The following is a 16,802-nucleotide window of genomic DNA, read 5'->3' on the forward strand; positions in this document are numbered from 1 at the left end:
AACTGGAAAATACTCAGCAGAGGTTAACCAGGATGTCAAAGGATTTCAAGGTCATCTAATATGAAGAATAGATATTTAGGTATTTAGAGCATATAAGAGAAGATGGGAGACATGAAGAATTTAAAGAGTTATCAAATAGAAGGATTAGACTTGTTAGTTCCATTCAACACGTAGCTTCAATTCTGTCTCCTTTGTAAAGCCTTTCCTGATACTAGGTTGTCAGTGATCTCTCTATCTCTCTGAAATTATTTTATATTTACTCTATTTACTCTATGTCTTATTTATCAGTGCACATGTTTTCCTCAGGTAGAGTGTAAGTTCTATGAGAGCAGGGACTATTGTTGGTTTTATCTTTATCCATTTATAACCATGAAATAAAAGGAGTGACATAGTTGGATCTAGGAAAATCAGTTTAATGTCTAAATGGAGGATGGATTGGAGTAAGGAGAGACTTGAGATAAGAAGAACCACCAGCAAGTAATTATTCCTTTGCAATAATCATTTGTGAAGTAATGAGGGCTTGAACTAGACTTTTGGAAGTATCAAAGAAAAGAAGGAGCATATGCAAGAAATGATGCAAAAGAGTAAAAAATAATAAGGAATCTAAGATGATTCCTAGATTGTGAGCCTAAGGGACTGGGAGGTTGGACTGTTCCCTCTATAATAATAAGGAAAATAATAATAAGAAGAATAAGAAAAGGCTTAGGGGGGAAATAATGAGTTCTGTTTTAGACATGATGTATTTAAGATGTATAGTAGACATGAAGCTTGAGATATCTGAAAGACAGAAGGTGATTGGAAATTAACAGAGAGATTGGGGCAGTAAAGGTAAATTTGAGAATCATCAGCATAGAGATCTAAATGAAATCCATGGAAGCTGATGAAATCATCAAGTGAAGTTATATAAAGAGGGTAAAAAAGAAGATTCAGGAAAGAACCTTCTATCATACACACACACACACACACACACACACACACACACACACATACACACACATATTATATATATATATGTATATATATATATATATATATATATATATATATATATATATATATACACACACACATATGTATCTTATAGAACATGATCTGAGTGAATATAGCAAAGAAGATTGAGAAGTAGCACTCAGAGAGGTGGGAGGAGAACCAGGAAAGAGTGTTCTAAAAACCTAGAGGGAATAAAATATAAACGAGGAGAAAATGATCTGCAGTATCAAACGCTGAAGACAAGTTGAGGAAAATTAGGATTGAAAAAGGGCCTTCAGTTTGTCAATTAGAGATCAGTGGTGATGTAGGAAAGAGCAATTTAGATGCAATGATAAGGTCAGAAACTGAAGGGGTTAAGAAGAGAGTAAAAGGAGAAAAAGTGGAGATACCTATTGTAGGTGACATTCCAAGGGATTTAGCCACAAAGGGCAAAAGAGATGTAGAATAATGGTGGGGACTGAAAGATCAAATGAAGGATTTTTCAGGATAAGGGAGATATAGATAGACATGTTTGTAGACAATAAGGAACCAGTCAGTAAACAGGGAGAGACTGGAAATAAGTGATAAAGCAGGGATGACAGAGATAGCAATTTGTTGGAAGAGATGGTAAGAAATAGGATTGCTTGAGGGGAACTATTTTTGGAAAAGAGGAACGTTATCTCATCATGTGAGACAGGAGTAAAGCAGGAAATAGTGGTAGGGGCAGAAGGCCTCTGAGTGATAGAAGATAAAGAGGGTAGAAGAAAGAGCTTATGGCAAATGGGCTCAATTGTTCTGTAAAATATGAGGCAAGGTTCTCCACTGAGAGAATGAAGGGAAGAGAAGCCAGGAGAGTTTTGAGGAGTAATGAAAAGGAGCTTTTAGTATATCGACTTATAAGATAATAAGGCAAGTGTAGAAGAATTATTTAGCATCATTTAGGGCCTAGTTGAGGTTGGTAATATAAATCTGTAGTGGACCCTGTCAGAATAGTTGTATGCTTTTTCTACCTTCTTTCAGAAACATATATGTAGGAATGAAGCTGGGGAATGGTGGGAATGAGCTAAGACTGAGACTTGGAATTGCCAAAACTGGTAAGAGGGATTGGGATTCAAGAAAAGAGGACAAGAAAGTGTAGAGCTGAATTGGTTTAAAGATAGGGAAAAGAAGGAAGAGCAGGTAGTATAAGGGAAATGGCTTTTTTTTTTTTTAACTCTATGCATACGTGAGAAAAATTGAGATAAAAAGCATGATAAAACAATTAGTTCTATGATTTTCTTATTTGAATTTTAAGGCAGCTCATTTCTCCTTATACTTCAAATCAACCTATAAAGATATTTTTCAACCTATTTTCTGCTTAAAAAGAAATTTTTAATTAAATTAATTAAAAAGAAGAATGCTTCTGAATGTTTTGAAATTTGGTTTTAGTAAATGAAAAAGTACAAGTTAAAGGCCTCTGGCTTCACTGTTAGAGTCATTTAAAGTATCATAAAGATGACAAACCAAGATTATTGTTTAGGTAAACTATAATGGAAAATTCTGTAAAATAGTCCTCCCATCCCTCAGATGAGAAATTTCTTTTTTAACTTATGTTTATGCCAGATTTATATTAAGTAATGCGACCTTAAAAATTCAAATCCAACTTTTCTTTTTAAAGCTTCTCTCAACCCAACCACAACTATTATTCATTGGGATATTCTATATTTTTCTTTCTTCTAGTTTTCCAAGAAAGATGCTGGTTTTTATGAAGTGATACTGAAAGATGACCGAGGAAAGGACAAGAGTGTACTAAAGCTTGTGGATGAAGGTTAGTCTTCCTTCCTAAGTACATGCTTTAGTTCAATGGTATCATCTATATTTAGGTTACCAGAATGATATTTGAAGTTACATAAATCTCTATTCATTGATTTCCTTTGAATTAAAGTTCTAATAGATGAGTTATTTTATTTGAAATCAAATCAATTAGAAATTAGAAATCAAAGACATACTGATTGAGGTATATGCTTTCTCAGACATGAAAGAAAAGTTTAATAGATTAATTCCAATGATTATTTTTATCTCTTAAAATTTTTTCCCAGTACAAAAACTCAACCATAGGAACTGACATTTATGTAGCACCATAAAATTTGCAAAGAATCACACCTAAACACTTTCATTGGATCCTTACAACACTTTGTAAGTTAGGTACAAGTAAGATTATCTCTATTTCACCATCATGAGAACTGGCGCTCAAAGAAGTAGGATTTAAACCTAGATATTACTAACTCCATGTCCAGCACTCTATGCATTATACCAAGCACTCACACGCGCACACACACACACACACACACACACAAAATGCATTAAAAAAAAACTAGTCCATCATTAAATGAATACAATAAATAACGTGATTGTAATGATTAAATATGAAATTCCAAGGCATATAGTTATTACCTAAGTAAGATGCCCCACCCAAAAGAAACCTTGCTTCTGTGAGGTTTTTGGTGATGAAAATATCCAGGTAAATATTAGTCACTTATAAAATATTGTGATATGGTAGCTCTGGACCTGCAATCAAGAGTAATCTCTGTTCGAGGGCAACTTCTTATGATGGAGATCCGTTAACCTCTCTACCCCTCAATTTCCTCATCTATAAAACAGGAATATCTCCTCTCAAACAAGCAGAGAAATTTGAAGCCAAGTTTTTATGTTTAATACAAACTTCAGTTTCTTTTTCTGTTGAATTTTTTCTCTACATCTGTTTTCACAGCTTTTAAAGACCTGATGACTGAAGTCTGCAAGACAATTGGTAAGCTTTCATTTTTTAAAAAAGCTGCATGAGTCACTCACTATTCTGTTTTGTTGAGAAACTTTAATGTGAAAGAAATAATCTATCTATCTCCTTTCAGCTTTGTCTGCCACAGAACTGAAAATCCAGAGTACAGCAGAGGGTATCAGACTGTACTCCTTTGTTAATTATTACCTGGATGATCTGAAAGTGAGCTGGTCCCACAAGTAAGTAAATGGGAACCTATTGGCTTAGAGGGAACTTTTTTCTCTTTACTAAAGAAAAACAAAAATTCCAACATTCTTCTTGGAAATAGAGATTTCTTTCAACATTCACAACCCTCAGATTAAGAAATATAAGATTAGAAGTCAGAAGCAATGAATTTGTGGCAGCCTATTATTTTTAGTAAGACTTTTCCTTAGGGGGTAGAGTAGAGTAGATCTCAAGTAATATTTGGGGCTGAACTGGTTACAGATCCTCTGATTCAGACTGAACTTTAAAAATTGAAAAAAAAATTATTGAAAGATGAAGGAATAGGTATTTCACATTATCGCAATCAATATATCTCAGCAGGCCCCCAGACTTCCCAAGATATGAACTGATGGATTTATTCTTCAAGGAAACTATAAGCTATTAATGTCCCATGGCTAAATTACTAAACTAATGATTGTTATAGACTCTGTAGCTCCCATATCAGGAAGACTTTTAAGGTATGGGGGACATGTTTGGATTGATTGAAGAAATTTCTTCTGCCTCTAGCCTAGTCTTCTGGTGATAACTACTATTATAATTATTTTTTAAATAAAATCTTAACTTTGTATTTTAAAATCTTTCCCCATTATTATTAATTAGCAATTTAAATTAATTAGTAAATTAAGTTAAATTATAGCACTAATATTTGCTCCAGCTTTTCCCCTTCCCTCCAATTGTTAGTTTAGTTTTTCCAGTTTCATTTTATTATTAGTTTCATTTCCAGGGACCTAATATGGAAGAAAGGTAGCAAAATGACACTGTGAATAGAATGTCAGGCCTGTAGTCAGGAGAACCTGAGTTCAACTCCAGCCTCAGACACTTACTGGTTGTGTGACCTAGGTCAAGACACTTAACCCTGTTTGTCTCAGTTTCCTCATCTGTAAAAGGAGCTGGAGAAAGAAATGGCTGCTGTAGCCAGCTTTTTAAGAGCTCATGGCATATGAGCCTTTAATCTCTAAGGGGAGATGAATGAAGCAGGGAGACTCAGAGTGTGAAAAGAACTCCAGGTTATTATGCCAGACAGTCATGTTGATAAACATTTTTGCAAGCGTGATCAGCACGTGAACAGTAGGCAATCCTCAATCACCATTCAGAGAAGCAGCTTGTGGGCTTTGTGTATGCATGGCATCTGCCAATGGGAGGACAGCCAATGCAGCAATCTAGTAACTCACTCACAGGACAGAGGCCTTATTCAGGCATCCCTGTTCATATAGCCACTGGCTGTGACCCTCCCTTTCACTCGTTCTCAAGATCACAAATCAATGCTCCTTGCTCAACAAGGGAGTTTCTGCAACGTGGCAGAAAGCTTATTGTGCATCAAGGGTCGAGGTGGCCTTGGTACTCCCTCTTGGTAGAGTCCCATTACTCAGCAATTCCCCCTTTTTATCTTTTAGATAAAAAGTCCTTTCTTGAGCTGCACCCTCTGAAAGGATGGTGGAGAAAGATCTATAAAAGCATCCTAATATTACAGGGCAACAACAAAGCAGTAACAACATAGCAACCCATGATTCTAACTTTAACCCCCATGAAAAGGTATTATCAAACCAATGTATGATTTTTTTCAGCAGTTTTATCTGGATTCACATTGTAATCAAGCCTGGAGTTTCAATAACCCTACTTTGTACTCCTATTTCTGATGATACTTTTCTTTTTTCTAATGGGATTAAGGTCTGTTTCTCACTTTTGACAGGAAGCAGTGATACATGAGCTCTAGTGATCACAAATATAGTCTGATTTTCAATGTCGGTATACAATTCCAACAAATAATGTTATAAAAATCTAATGTTTCTTTAATAACAGAATCCCCCCACATGAATGCACATTTCTCTCCCAGACAGGCTGTTGTATGCAACTGGTATCTAGCTCTCATGCCATTTGTCCAAGAACCAGGGCCCAAGGTGTGTTTCCATGTGCCAAACTGCCTGCTCAATTCCTGAGTGACCAGAATGTGTCCCTTGGAGCCTTGTGCTTTCTAAGGAGACAACCTGATGGTCCTTTATGTAGGTACATTGCTGCAACCCTCCCACATAGATGAGGGTGTCACTATGGCAGGGCGTCCCCTGCACACCCAGCATGGGTCCACAATGCCCCACCCCCCATGAGACAATCCTAGGCCCTGGTGGGTCCGGCCTGCCTTTGGCCTCTGTCACCAGTCCTGATTGTATATAACACAAACCCATATGTACTAGTGTGTTGGGGGTGCATCTTCTTCTCCTGTTTGATGGTCTCCTCTTCTTCCTTCTTTTCTTCTTCAGTTCTGTGGACAATTGTGAGATGTCTAGTGGGAATCCACTGCTGAAGGTTTTCTCCTGTGGAGATACCAGCATAACCTGGCCCCCACATTAGAGTCCTATAGGGTCCCTCCCATCCTTCAGGACCCTTTTCCATTACCATGGCCTCCTTTTTAGGCCTTCTTAGTGAAAATGAGATGTTGTCTTTTAGTGATTCTCTATGTTCACCAGAGAATATTTCATAGCTGGACTTAAATCATTTGAATCAAATGTTTAAGTAATTCATTGTGCCTATATTTTGACATTGTTTATCAAGAAAACTCCAAAAGGTACCCAAAAATTTGGATATGACTGAAACAACTGAACAACAACAAATAAAAAAGAAAACAGGATTCCAGCACAAAGTTCTCCATTTCTTCCTTTTGTTCTCATTTTTTTCTCTCAGGCTACATTTTTGGAAGTTATCGTAAGTTAAGCTGGATAAAATTAGGTCACTAAATTTTTAGGAAACTTATCTGTGACATCTAGTACATTTTAATCAATGGATCTGAAGGAAATGGTGAGAAGCAAAGTTAAGTCAAATGGTTGTACTATGGAATTGCCAGCTTTATGGTTTCTCTACATTAGTTACCTCTTGACCAGGAAAGCTGGCGCATGTGAATGTTATTTGAGAAAAGGAGATGAGTCACAAACTCTCCAAGTTACCCAGAAAAGGACATTCAATTCAGATCATACTTAAACCATATACCAAGCCAGTGGTCACTTAGTTTTTGTTATTGCTTGAAGATGTCAGATGAGGGATGATGATTCTTGCTATTTTCTCATTATTTTAGATTAAAAACCAGCAGCAGTTCATATTGGCCTTGCCTTGGAATTGATTGTTCTGTTAAGCACACTGTGCCCTAGTACAGAAGAATCTTCCCTTTTAATTCCTGAGACAATTCTGATTCTTGTCCTTATTCCCACATATCCTGCTTCCCCCTCGGTCTTACGTATTAAATTATTTGGCAACATCATTTACAAATGGATTTCAAATAAAGAAGAATTCGTGCCATTTGCTAGCTTGCAGAGTGTAATCTGTACCTATAAAGTATCTATTTTGTCCTTAGGATGAAATATAAGCCAATTTGTGATTTGGTCTTTTAGCTTTAATGATTCCTTCTAACTGCATATAAACCCAACTAAAAATAATGATTGAGGGGCAGCTAGATGGTGCAATGAATAGAGGATCAAATCTGGAGTCAGGAAGATTTGTCTTCCTCTATTCAAATCCAGTCTCAGACACTGACTAGTTATATGACCCAATTTCCCTTAGTTTCCTCATCTGTGAAATGAGCTGGAGAAGGAAATGGCCAGCCACTCTAGTATTTTTGTAAGGAAAACTCCAAATGGGGTAACAAAGAGTTGGACACAATTGAAAATGGCAAAATAACAAAAATAATGATAACAAATATCAAAACACATATTACAGCTTAGAGATAGTACATAGTAGATCTGAGTCAAATAATTGCTTTTCTTTCTGAACTTAAAACTATACCAGATATTCCACAGAAAATGACATATGTTAAAATACAGTCCCATATCTTATGTTTCCCTGCCTCATGATCACTGGTCATCCTAAGCCTTGTTTCAGCAGCCAGAAATATTCACTGAAACACAGGAGAAATTTCAGCAAGGCCAACAGCCCTCAGAAAATCTTTTGTACTTTTATATTAGGCAGAACAGTCCACGGGAACAAGAATTCCTAACTCAGAAAAAACATTAATGATGTTTCCTTTGTTTCCCAAAGCGGAGCAGCTATTAAGTATACTGACAGAGTTAAGAGCGGTGTCACTGGGGAGCAGATTTGGTTGCAAATCAATGAACCTACTCCAAATGACAAAGGGAAATATGTAATGGAACTCTTTGATGGCAAAACTACACATGAAAGGAAAGTGGATCTTTCTGGACAAGGTAAGGACAAAGGGGAAGTAGGGAAGCACTAGGCTTGAGAAGTCCTAGATTCAAGACTCATTTCTAGGGCTCATGAATTGGGTTTTTCAAACCAAGTCATTTAACTTCTCTAGACCTCAATTTCCTCAAAATGGAGGCAATAATTCTTTCTTTTCCTACCTCACAGGACTGGTTGTGAGAAAAAGTACTTTGTAAACATTAATGCAAAGCATAAAATTTATTAACCTTACTTGCTGGTTGTGATAAATATCATCTTCCATTATCATCATCATTGTTGTTATTATTTCTCCAAACTCCTTTCTACTATGAGTCATTCCTGTCTACCTGCTTTTATGTTACAGAGTCAGAAATTAAAATGCTAAATTCTCCACTTTGTAGAATCATAAATTTAGACCTGGAAGAGATCACTGAATCTAACCCCCTCATTTAGCAGGTACTTGGCTAAGGTCACTCAGTAAGTATTTCAGGTTAGACCTAATATCTAAGTGAAGGGGTTTTGCCTAACAATAAAAATAGCAATGGCCAACATTTATAAGTAGTTACTATGTGCCAAGCACTGTGCTACGTTATAATTATTATTTCATTTAATTCTCACAACAAATTTAGGAAGTAGGTATCGTTATTATTACTCCCATTTTAGAGTTAAGGAAATGGAGGCAGACGAGTTAAATGTCCTGGGTTACACAGTTAAATAGGTTTGTGAGGCTCGACTTGAACTCATGTTTTGCTGACTCCAAACCCTGGTACTCTATTTACTGTGCCACCCTGCTGTCTTCAAAATTGTCTTGTTTGTATCTATTCCAATAATTATTATTTGTGTCTATATAATTCTAAGATCTATATTATTCCAGACTAAATTGTTAAAAATTATTGATGCTGAGTCAAAAATGTAACCCATGTTCATGATAACTGCCAATTACTTCCATTTCTAGAAAAAAAGTCATCCACACACCTGTAAAGGTCGTTTTCTATATGACTGTAAACAAGATATTTAATTTCCCTGGGCCTCAGTTTCCTCATCTATTAAATGAGGGAGTTGAATTAGAGGGCCTCTGAGGTCCCTTTCAGCTCTAAATCTTTTATTCTATAATTTACATTTTCCCTATAAATTATAAATTATCAATCTTTTAAATTTATAACCATGGGCATGTTCATACAACTCCATGGACTTGTTTACCCCTATAAGCACTGTATACTAAAAATGCAATGATTCTAATATCACAGGTTTGTTAGCCTCTGGCTTCTCTGCCAGTGGGATTACCTGCCTTTCGTTTATGCGTCTTCTCCTAAAGTCCTTCAGCTCTTATGAGCACTCTAGATATCTAATATCACAGAAGATCTTGAAGAATGAGAGGGAGGAAGTCAAGAGTTAACAATACTTATGAGAAAACACCCATCTACATCAGAAGACCTTCAGAGCCTGAGCTCAAGAGATTCTCCAGCCTCAAACCCCCTGGGCAACAGGGAGCACCAGCACCAGCCGCACACCCAACTTTTATTCTAGCCATCTTGAACAGGCTTAGTCACTGCTTTTCTGTTCACTTAATCCCTACACAAACGACCTTAAAATTTAACATTTCATATTTACCACCTGGGGAGCAATTTTTTTTCCATTTTAAAGTGGAAATTTTAAAAAACTCAAATGTTGGAACAAAGACAAAGACACGATCTTAGGCAAACCATGGGTAAAGGTAACTACTATAATTGAACTCTGTGGGTTATGGATTTTCTATGAGAAAACCCTGTCATTTGTATTTCTTCTGTTGGCAGCTTACGATGAAGCTTTTGCTGAATTCCAGAGGTTAAAGTAAGTACTTTTCCTTGCAAGTATCATTTAAGTGCCCTAATGGAAATGAGAACACTGTGTACTTTTTCTGCTGATTTTCACTTTTTTTTTAAAGGGTCTTTTGCACATTAAAAAGCTAGACTTCCAGCTGCTCCATTGTGAGCAAGGTTTTTCTAAAGCAATTAGAGACAGGCCAGGCCAGCTACCTTGAATCAACACTAACACTGTATTCTTTTTTTTCCCCTTTTGTTCCTCCAAATCCAGACAAGCTGCCATTGCTGAGAAAAGTAAGTGAACAATTTTCACATTTTTCTGCAAAAGAATTAGAGTCAGAATAACCTTTTATTTCACTTTTGTGACTGAGAAGAAAGAATTAATAGTTTGCATGGACATTTTGCCCAGATGTCTTTGTCTTAAGTGCTTGTTACCATGCCTCCATTGTGATTTGTCTATCAAAATTATATATAGCATGAAAAAAGGGCCCAAGTTACTTATGGAATTGTTGCACTCTTCTTGGTTTGAGATCATACCCAAAAAGCTATAAGAGTCTCTTTACTAGAAAATCAACTTGGAGACATTTATTGGAAGGGAATTTTAATTTTTTTCAAATGGGGGAAGGTGTGAAATCTTATAAATTCTTCTGTATTAGGCATATCATGCTGCAAAAAGAAATAGACAGCACAACTATAATAATGGGAGATCTCAACCTTGCACTCTCAGAACTAGATAAATCAAACCACAAAATAAATAAGAAAAAAGTTAAAACGATAAATAGGCAAATTATAGTGACCTAAATTCTCACAATCCCACCATGGACTATAAGAAGTGTTGCCTAATATTACCTGTAATTCTTGATTGTTTTGTCTTTTTATACTTTTCATACCATCATCTCCTGGTATAAAATCTGCTCTTGACTGGTATGGCCACTGTACAGGTTTAATCTATTCACTCTCCTCTGGAATGACCATTGAGTCACTTCTGCTGTCTTCCAGCTAAAATTTAGACACTATGATATTGGGGTTGCTAGCCTCTGGCTTCTCTGCCAGTGGGATTACTTGCCTTTCGTTTAGAGTCTTCACCTAAAGTCCTCCAGCTCTTATGAGCACTCTAGATATCTGGAAGGCAGGTAGCTATCAGACCTTCTCTCTTGATCTAGCTAGTAATTCTAACTTTCAACTCTTGCAATAAGGCAGATCCAAGAGCTCAGGCAGACCAAGGATTCTCTCCTCTCATTGAGTATTGCCCCTCCTGTGTTGGACGTTGTAAAACTTAGTTGTCTGTAATATCAGAAGACTGCCCAGAAGAGGAATGCCCCTTCTTCCAAAAAGGACATGGTCTTCTTCCTCCTTTTGGTGTGTCCACTCTGCCCTGTGCTTCCTAAGACTTAGCATTGTAGAAAACACTCCTAAGCCTTCTCATCCCTCCAACCTCCCTTTCGAAGAATTGGCTCTGATCTGTTTATCCCAGGATTAGCACCTTAATTGTTTCCCAAGTTTTAGTCACTAGGCAGAAATAACCAAGTTGTCCACACTCCCCAGGGGATTGACCACCACCCCTCAAGATTCTGGTTAGTGTCTCAAGGCAGGTAGACTCTAGAGACTTACCTTTTGTTCTCCTACATGTGGCCACCAAGAGGTGAGAGCTCTGAATACTCTTATCTAAGCAAGTCTATGCTTTTCTGGAAGACAAAAAGGAATTAGGGATGAAGGATGAGATACTATAACCATCCTAGTTATAGGATTATAACCATAAAAGTTTTTTTCTTTATTATTTTCATTATGGATGTTGTTTTTTTCCAGTTGGAGGCTCTAAATCTCTCTTAGCACCTTTCAGTCACTGAACATCTTCCCACTCTTCCCTCTTTGTTTTCTGTCTAAATGAGTGTCACTGAGAGGGGTTTAGCCCCAGGAGCAAGGTTACATAAGGTAGCAAAAGTCCCTGCCTAAGTTTTTCCCATTTCTCTCTCCTACTCTTTTTGGTGGATAAATCTAAAAACTATAATAAATGAGGCTGAACCCCACTACTATTCTAGGCTTAATTTTGAGCTTCTTCCAAAACCCAGAGATCTCAAGGGCAGAAACTATATTGGAAATCTGATCATAGAACAAAAATGAAGGTAGAGTTGAACAGAACCCAATCATAATATCTGTTTATGTTTACAACCTGATTCAGGAAAAATGAGGGGGAGCATGGAGAAGGACCAGAAAGCAATCTATAGAATATAGGAAGTGTATCTAAATGTAAGATAGTTGGAGGCTAAAAGTGAAACTTGATTTGGAGTCATCTACCAGGGCCTTGTTAATGATTTATTGGGGGATTATGGACAAGCTCTTTAGAGAAGTTTTTAAATCAGTTCAATATGTTGCAAGCTTCCAGGCCTGGCTGGCATACATTCCCTTATATGACTCAACTATTTCTCATCCTGTGAAAACCCATAAATCAGAGTCAGATGGCCCTGCAAGGCATTTAAAAGAACCTTCTCTGCCATACAAAATTCTAGATGCCATTTCATTCAGTTCCAGAACAGTCTGAGCCAAAAGCAGACAAAGGGTCTGGAGGAGGCCTCTTCTCTGATACAACACAATGGTCTCAATCCAAGAATGGGTTTCATTTGGGGTAAGGTTATCAAAGATGCTTGTGAGAGGTGGAAAATGTATATGTGTGTGTGTGTTTGTATTAACAAGTGAAAATCCCAAACCACCAGCTACATCATTTTTGTTATGTATGTTGAAAACAAGGGGATTTTTAGAAGTTATTTTCAAAAAGAGAGAGGAGGAAAATGAAATCTGAAAATTACTATACACCTGATTTTATCTATAATATAAGCATTTGTAACCTTGCAGATACTTAGTAGAAATATGTATGTTTTCAGATCGTGCCCGGGTATTGGGAGGTTTGCCAGATGTGGTCACCATACAAGAAGGCAAGGTATGTCATAAAATATCAGGCACTGGATTAAGAACTGGGATTTAAATAAGAACAAAATGACAGTCTTTATCCTCAAAAAGCTAACTTTCAAATAGGAGAAAACAATATACAAAAGGAAATTGAAAACAGGTCGGGGAATTGGAAAAGATATGCATAGAGACATGGTATTTACATTGGAAAGTAAATCAGAAACTGAGCCAGGAAAAAAAATCAATCAATAATTAATAAACATTTATGAAGCATCTTCTATGTGACAGACTCTGTGTTAACACTGAACATACAAAAAGAGGCTCCTCTTCAGAAAGCTTAGGATCCAATGGAGAGCTTATAGGTTGGCCAGCTCGGACCTTTTCCCAAAATGGAGACCCCAGGAAGAATCCACCAATGGGAGACGGGGACCAGCATGGGAAAAGTGTGTTCCAAGTTGAGGAGGCCCCAGGAGTTGAGGGAAGTTCCAGAGTCAGATAGCAACTGTAGGACAGTTTTCAAGTCTAACTACTAACTATTTTCAGATCTAACCCCTACTATTTGTCTCCATGGTTACCATTCTATTATAGTCCCTCTTTAGCATTCACTCATACAAGTAACCTTATAAATGGTCCCCTCATCTCCACAGTCTCCCCTCCGATCCATCCTTCACAGCACTACAAATGAATCTGCTTTATGAATAAATCTGTTCCTGTCATTCCTCTGTTCAGAAACATTCAATGTTTCCTCTCTGACGCCTCTTGCTCTGACTTGGAATGTCATCAGTTAGGAGCTCCCTCCTTCAGTGCAAAGCAGCAATTCTTCATAACTCGTGCTCTTAGATTATAGCCTGGCGCTTTGAAAAGTCACTTCCTGTAAGGCGACCAGAATGTGTCAGGGGAGGTCTTGAAGCTGGATTTCCCTGACTGCAAGGCCACTTCTCTAGCCACTGTATTGCCTCTTTCATGGCTCCTGAAGTCGTAGTTGAAATTGATCTGGCCCCTCAGCATCGAGGGTCTCACTTTAGAATAAGAGCTGATTTCTACCCATTTGGGCAGTCAGTCAATAAATATGCATTAGGTGCCTACTGTGTGCCAGGCACATATAGGGAGATAATAAAACAATACTTGGTCTCAAGGCATTCACAGTCTAAGGTGGGGAGATAACGTGCAAGCCTCTGTGTTCAAACATGCTATAAAAATAGGCTAAATTGGAGATAAGCACAAAAAAAAAAAGAACTTGCTGGGATTAAGAGAGAATTCAAAAGCCTTCCTGTAACAGGAAGGAAGCCAGGATGTGGAGATGCTTAGGCTTTTTTATGAGTCTGCCATCAAATCAGAGAATGGGTAGCTTTGACCAGGATCACCTTTCTACATACATATCTCTTCTGTGTTTCACTAAAATAAAATTAACAAGGTCTCTCTGGTGCTTCTGGAAACTCCTTCCCTTCAGTAGCAATACCTCAAAAAATCAAGACATGTACATGATATATAATGACATAATTATTATTATAATAATTTATTACATGACATATAATTTATAATAAGGCAAATTGTGATCTTGGACAAATTATTTACCTCTGGTCCTCAGTTTCCTCATCAATAAAATGGGAACGTTGGACTAAGTGACCTTTAGGACTCCTATCTATTCTGAATGCTAGAATACAGTGTAGCAACAGATCTATTTTGATATAGGTGGTTAAGAATAAATTGGCATTTAGCAAAGAATTTTGGCAGGACAGCCTTGTAAATTCTACAGGTTAAGTAGGACTTGGGAAAAAGTGGAAAACAAAGAAAAATAAACTTGAAAATGTTAGATTATACAAAGCTGCTGTGTGCCATTCAGGGAGTATGATGAAAAAATATACAGGTGGTGATGATAGCAATGAGAATTCACTACTGTGGTGGAATGAGCAAAAGTGATCACTTGACATTTATGAAAGAAATTTATAAAACTTATGATGTATAAGAGTGATAGTTGAAGCTAAATGATAACAATTAGGTTCCAAATTTCCAAATTCAGATTTCTGTTCAAAACAACAACAAACAAACTTAATTTATTAGTATATTCTTTAGTAGTTAAACTTCAGGGTGGAAAGTTTAACTCAAAACCACAAGTGCACAACAGCCAACAGTCTCTGGTCCACAATCTATCCCTGTTTATCCTTCCCATCTGGCTATGACAGAACTCAATAGATTGATTATTTTTGAAATTATTTAACTAAAATTATCTTCTCTTTCACTGCCTTCTCTCTTCCATCAATTGTCTTTTTCAGGCACTGAATCTTACTTGCAACCTATGGGGTGATCCCAGTCCTGAGATCTCCTGGTTGAAGAATGAAAAGTCCCTGGACTCAGATGAGCATTGTATCCTGAAGCTAGAGGCTGGGAAGACAGCCTTATTCACCATCACAGCTGTCCAAACGAATGACTCTGGGAAGTACAGCCTGGTGGTGAAAAACAAATATGGCACTGAGACAAGTGACTTTACTGTCAGTGTGTTCCTCCCAGAGGAGGAAGCAGCAAAAGCTGCCTCTGAGACCCAGAAACAAAATAAGAAGGCAAAGTAAACTTTAGGCTAAGGAAGAAAGGTATGTGAGCAGAGATGAGGCAGCCTCTGATAGGTGAATGCAATGGTTTGAGCAGGAGATAAAAAGCAATCTTTGGGCTGTCCACTGAGTTCCTGTGTTAGCACTGCCCCACAAGCATAATTGTGAAATCTCCCCTGCCTCCCCAAAACCCACTGACAATGGCCATCCTCACAGCTTTCTTCAGAATTATAAAATTTCCTAATCAAATGACAGGAAATAAATTAAAAAATATAATTTTAAGGAAAAAATCAGAATGAGGTTATTGGAGAGGGGGGAAGCTAAGATCAAAGAGATGCTTCCTAGAGCTTTAGAGTAGTTGGAGAGAGCACAGATGACCTTAGAGAGTGACATTAGAACATAGTGTAGAAAATGTGGCTCACTGAGACAAGGTGTTAAGCCAACTGGTATTTTCTCTCTCTATGTGTGTGTGTGTGTGTGTGTATCTGTGTGTGTGGCCCTAAAAGAGATTTGCAAATTGTGTCAATACTGTTTTGATGTTGTAATCTCCTCTTGGCAAATAAAGGCTCATATACCTTTCTTTTTAACCCAAAATTTATTTTCCTGATTCTGAAATGTTACTTCTTATTTTTGTTGGCCCTAATAGAACTTATCTAACATAATATTTTTTTAAAAAAATTCATTGTTCAAGACTTGTAATGTTATGTTAAACACTCTTTATAATTGTTTTCATTAAGTTTATATCAGTAAATAACCAAGTCCACCAATTGCCACCAATTAAGTCAGTTTAGTCGTTTTAATGGACAAATTTTATCCACTTTGCAATGATGATCAGAACACAAAAATATCTGTTTCTGGAGGGGAAAAATTCCAAACATTGGAATGACTGGTTAACATCACACTTCACTGCCTGGGAGTCAGAAAACAGAGCTGAGACCTGTTTCATTGCTTGTTAGTAAAACAAATTACTTATTCTCTGAACTTCAGGAACCTGATATTATGAAAAACACCAATAATATCCGTATTTAACAAATTACTTTTAAAAAACACTTTAAAATTTAATGAGTGTTTCATTCACAATGACCCCGTGAAGTGGGTAATGCAAAATACTATGTGAATACTGAAAGGATTGGTGATTTAATCAGCCCAGAGAACTCCCTGTTTGGAACTGCCTGCCTCAATGCAGATTTCATCTCCCCTTTGACTTGGTAAATAGTTACTAGAAAGTTAGCTGTTAAATCACTTGTTTAGGTTTTCAGATCTAGTGAATGTCAGAGGCTGGATATGAATTCATACCTGACTGGTTCCAAGCTCATGTCCCTATCTACTACACCATGCTAACCATAAAGCAGGTGGGCAGGTGTCACAGTGGACAGAGTCAAGCTTGAAGTCAGGAAGTTC

At 37.1% G+C, this 16,802-nt stretch overlaps 1 protein-coding gene across 5 annotated transcripts in view; it reads left to right on the plus strand.

Moving 5' to 3' along the window:
• Positions 1–15,988, plus strand: part of MYOM1 (myomesin 1) — a 162,981-nt gene extending 146,993 nt beyond the window's left edge. For 3 of the 5 annotated variants that reach the window (XM_074275916.1, XM_074275922.1, XM_074275929.1), the window contains 8 exons: positions 2,689–2,776; positions 3,719–3,757; positions 3,858–3,963; positions 8,009–8,172; positions 9,943–9,979; positions 10,223–10,245; positions 12,831–12,886; positions 15,129–15,988. In XM_074275916.1, coding sequence (XP_074132017.1) covers positions 2,689–2,776; positions 3,719–3,757; positions 3,858–3,963; positions 8,009–8,172; positions 9,943–9,979; positions 10,223–10,245; positions 12,831–12,886; positions 15,129–15,422 — 807 coding nt within the window. In that variant the 3' untranslated portion in view covers positions 15,423–15,988. Of the gene's footprint in view, positions 1–2,688; positions 2,777–3,718; positions 3,758–3,857; positions 3,964–8,008; positions 8,173–9,942; positions 10,000–10,222; positions 10,246–12,830; positions 12,887–15,128 lie in introns of all 5 variants that reach the window. The other 2 variants (XR_012483560.1, XR_012483561.1) reach the window with 1 other exon arrangement.
• The last annotated feature ends 814 nt before the right edge of the window (positions 15,989–16,802 follow it).

This window comes from Sminthopsis crassicaudata, chromosome 1 (genome assembly GCF_048593235.1).
Source record: "Sminthopsis crassicaudata isolate SCR6 chromosome 1, ASM4859323v1, whole genome shotgun sequence".
In the NCBI taxonomy this organism is placed as follows: domain Eukaryota; kingdom Metazoa; phylum Chordata; class Mammalia; order Dasyuromorphia; family Dasyuridae; genus Sminthopsis; species Sminthopsis crassicaudata.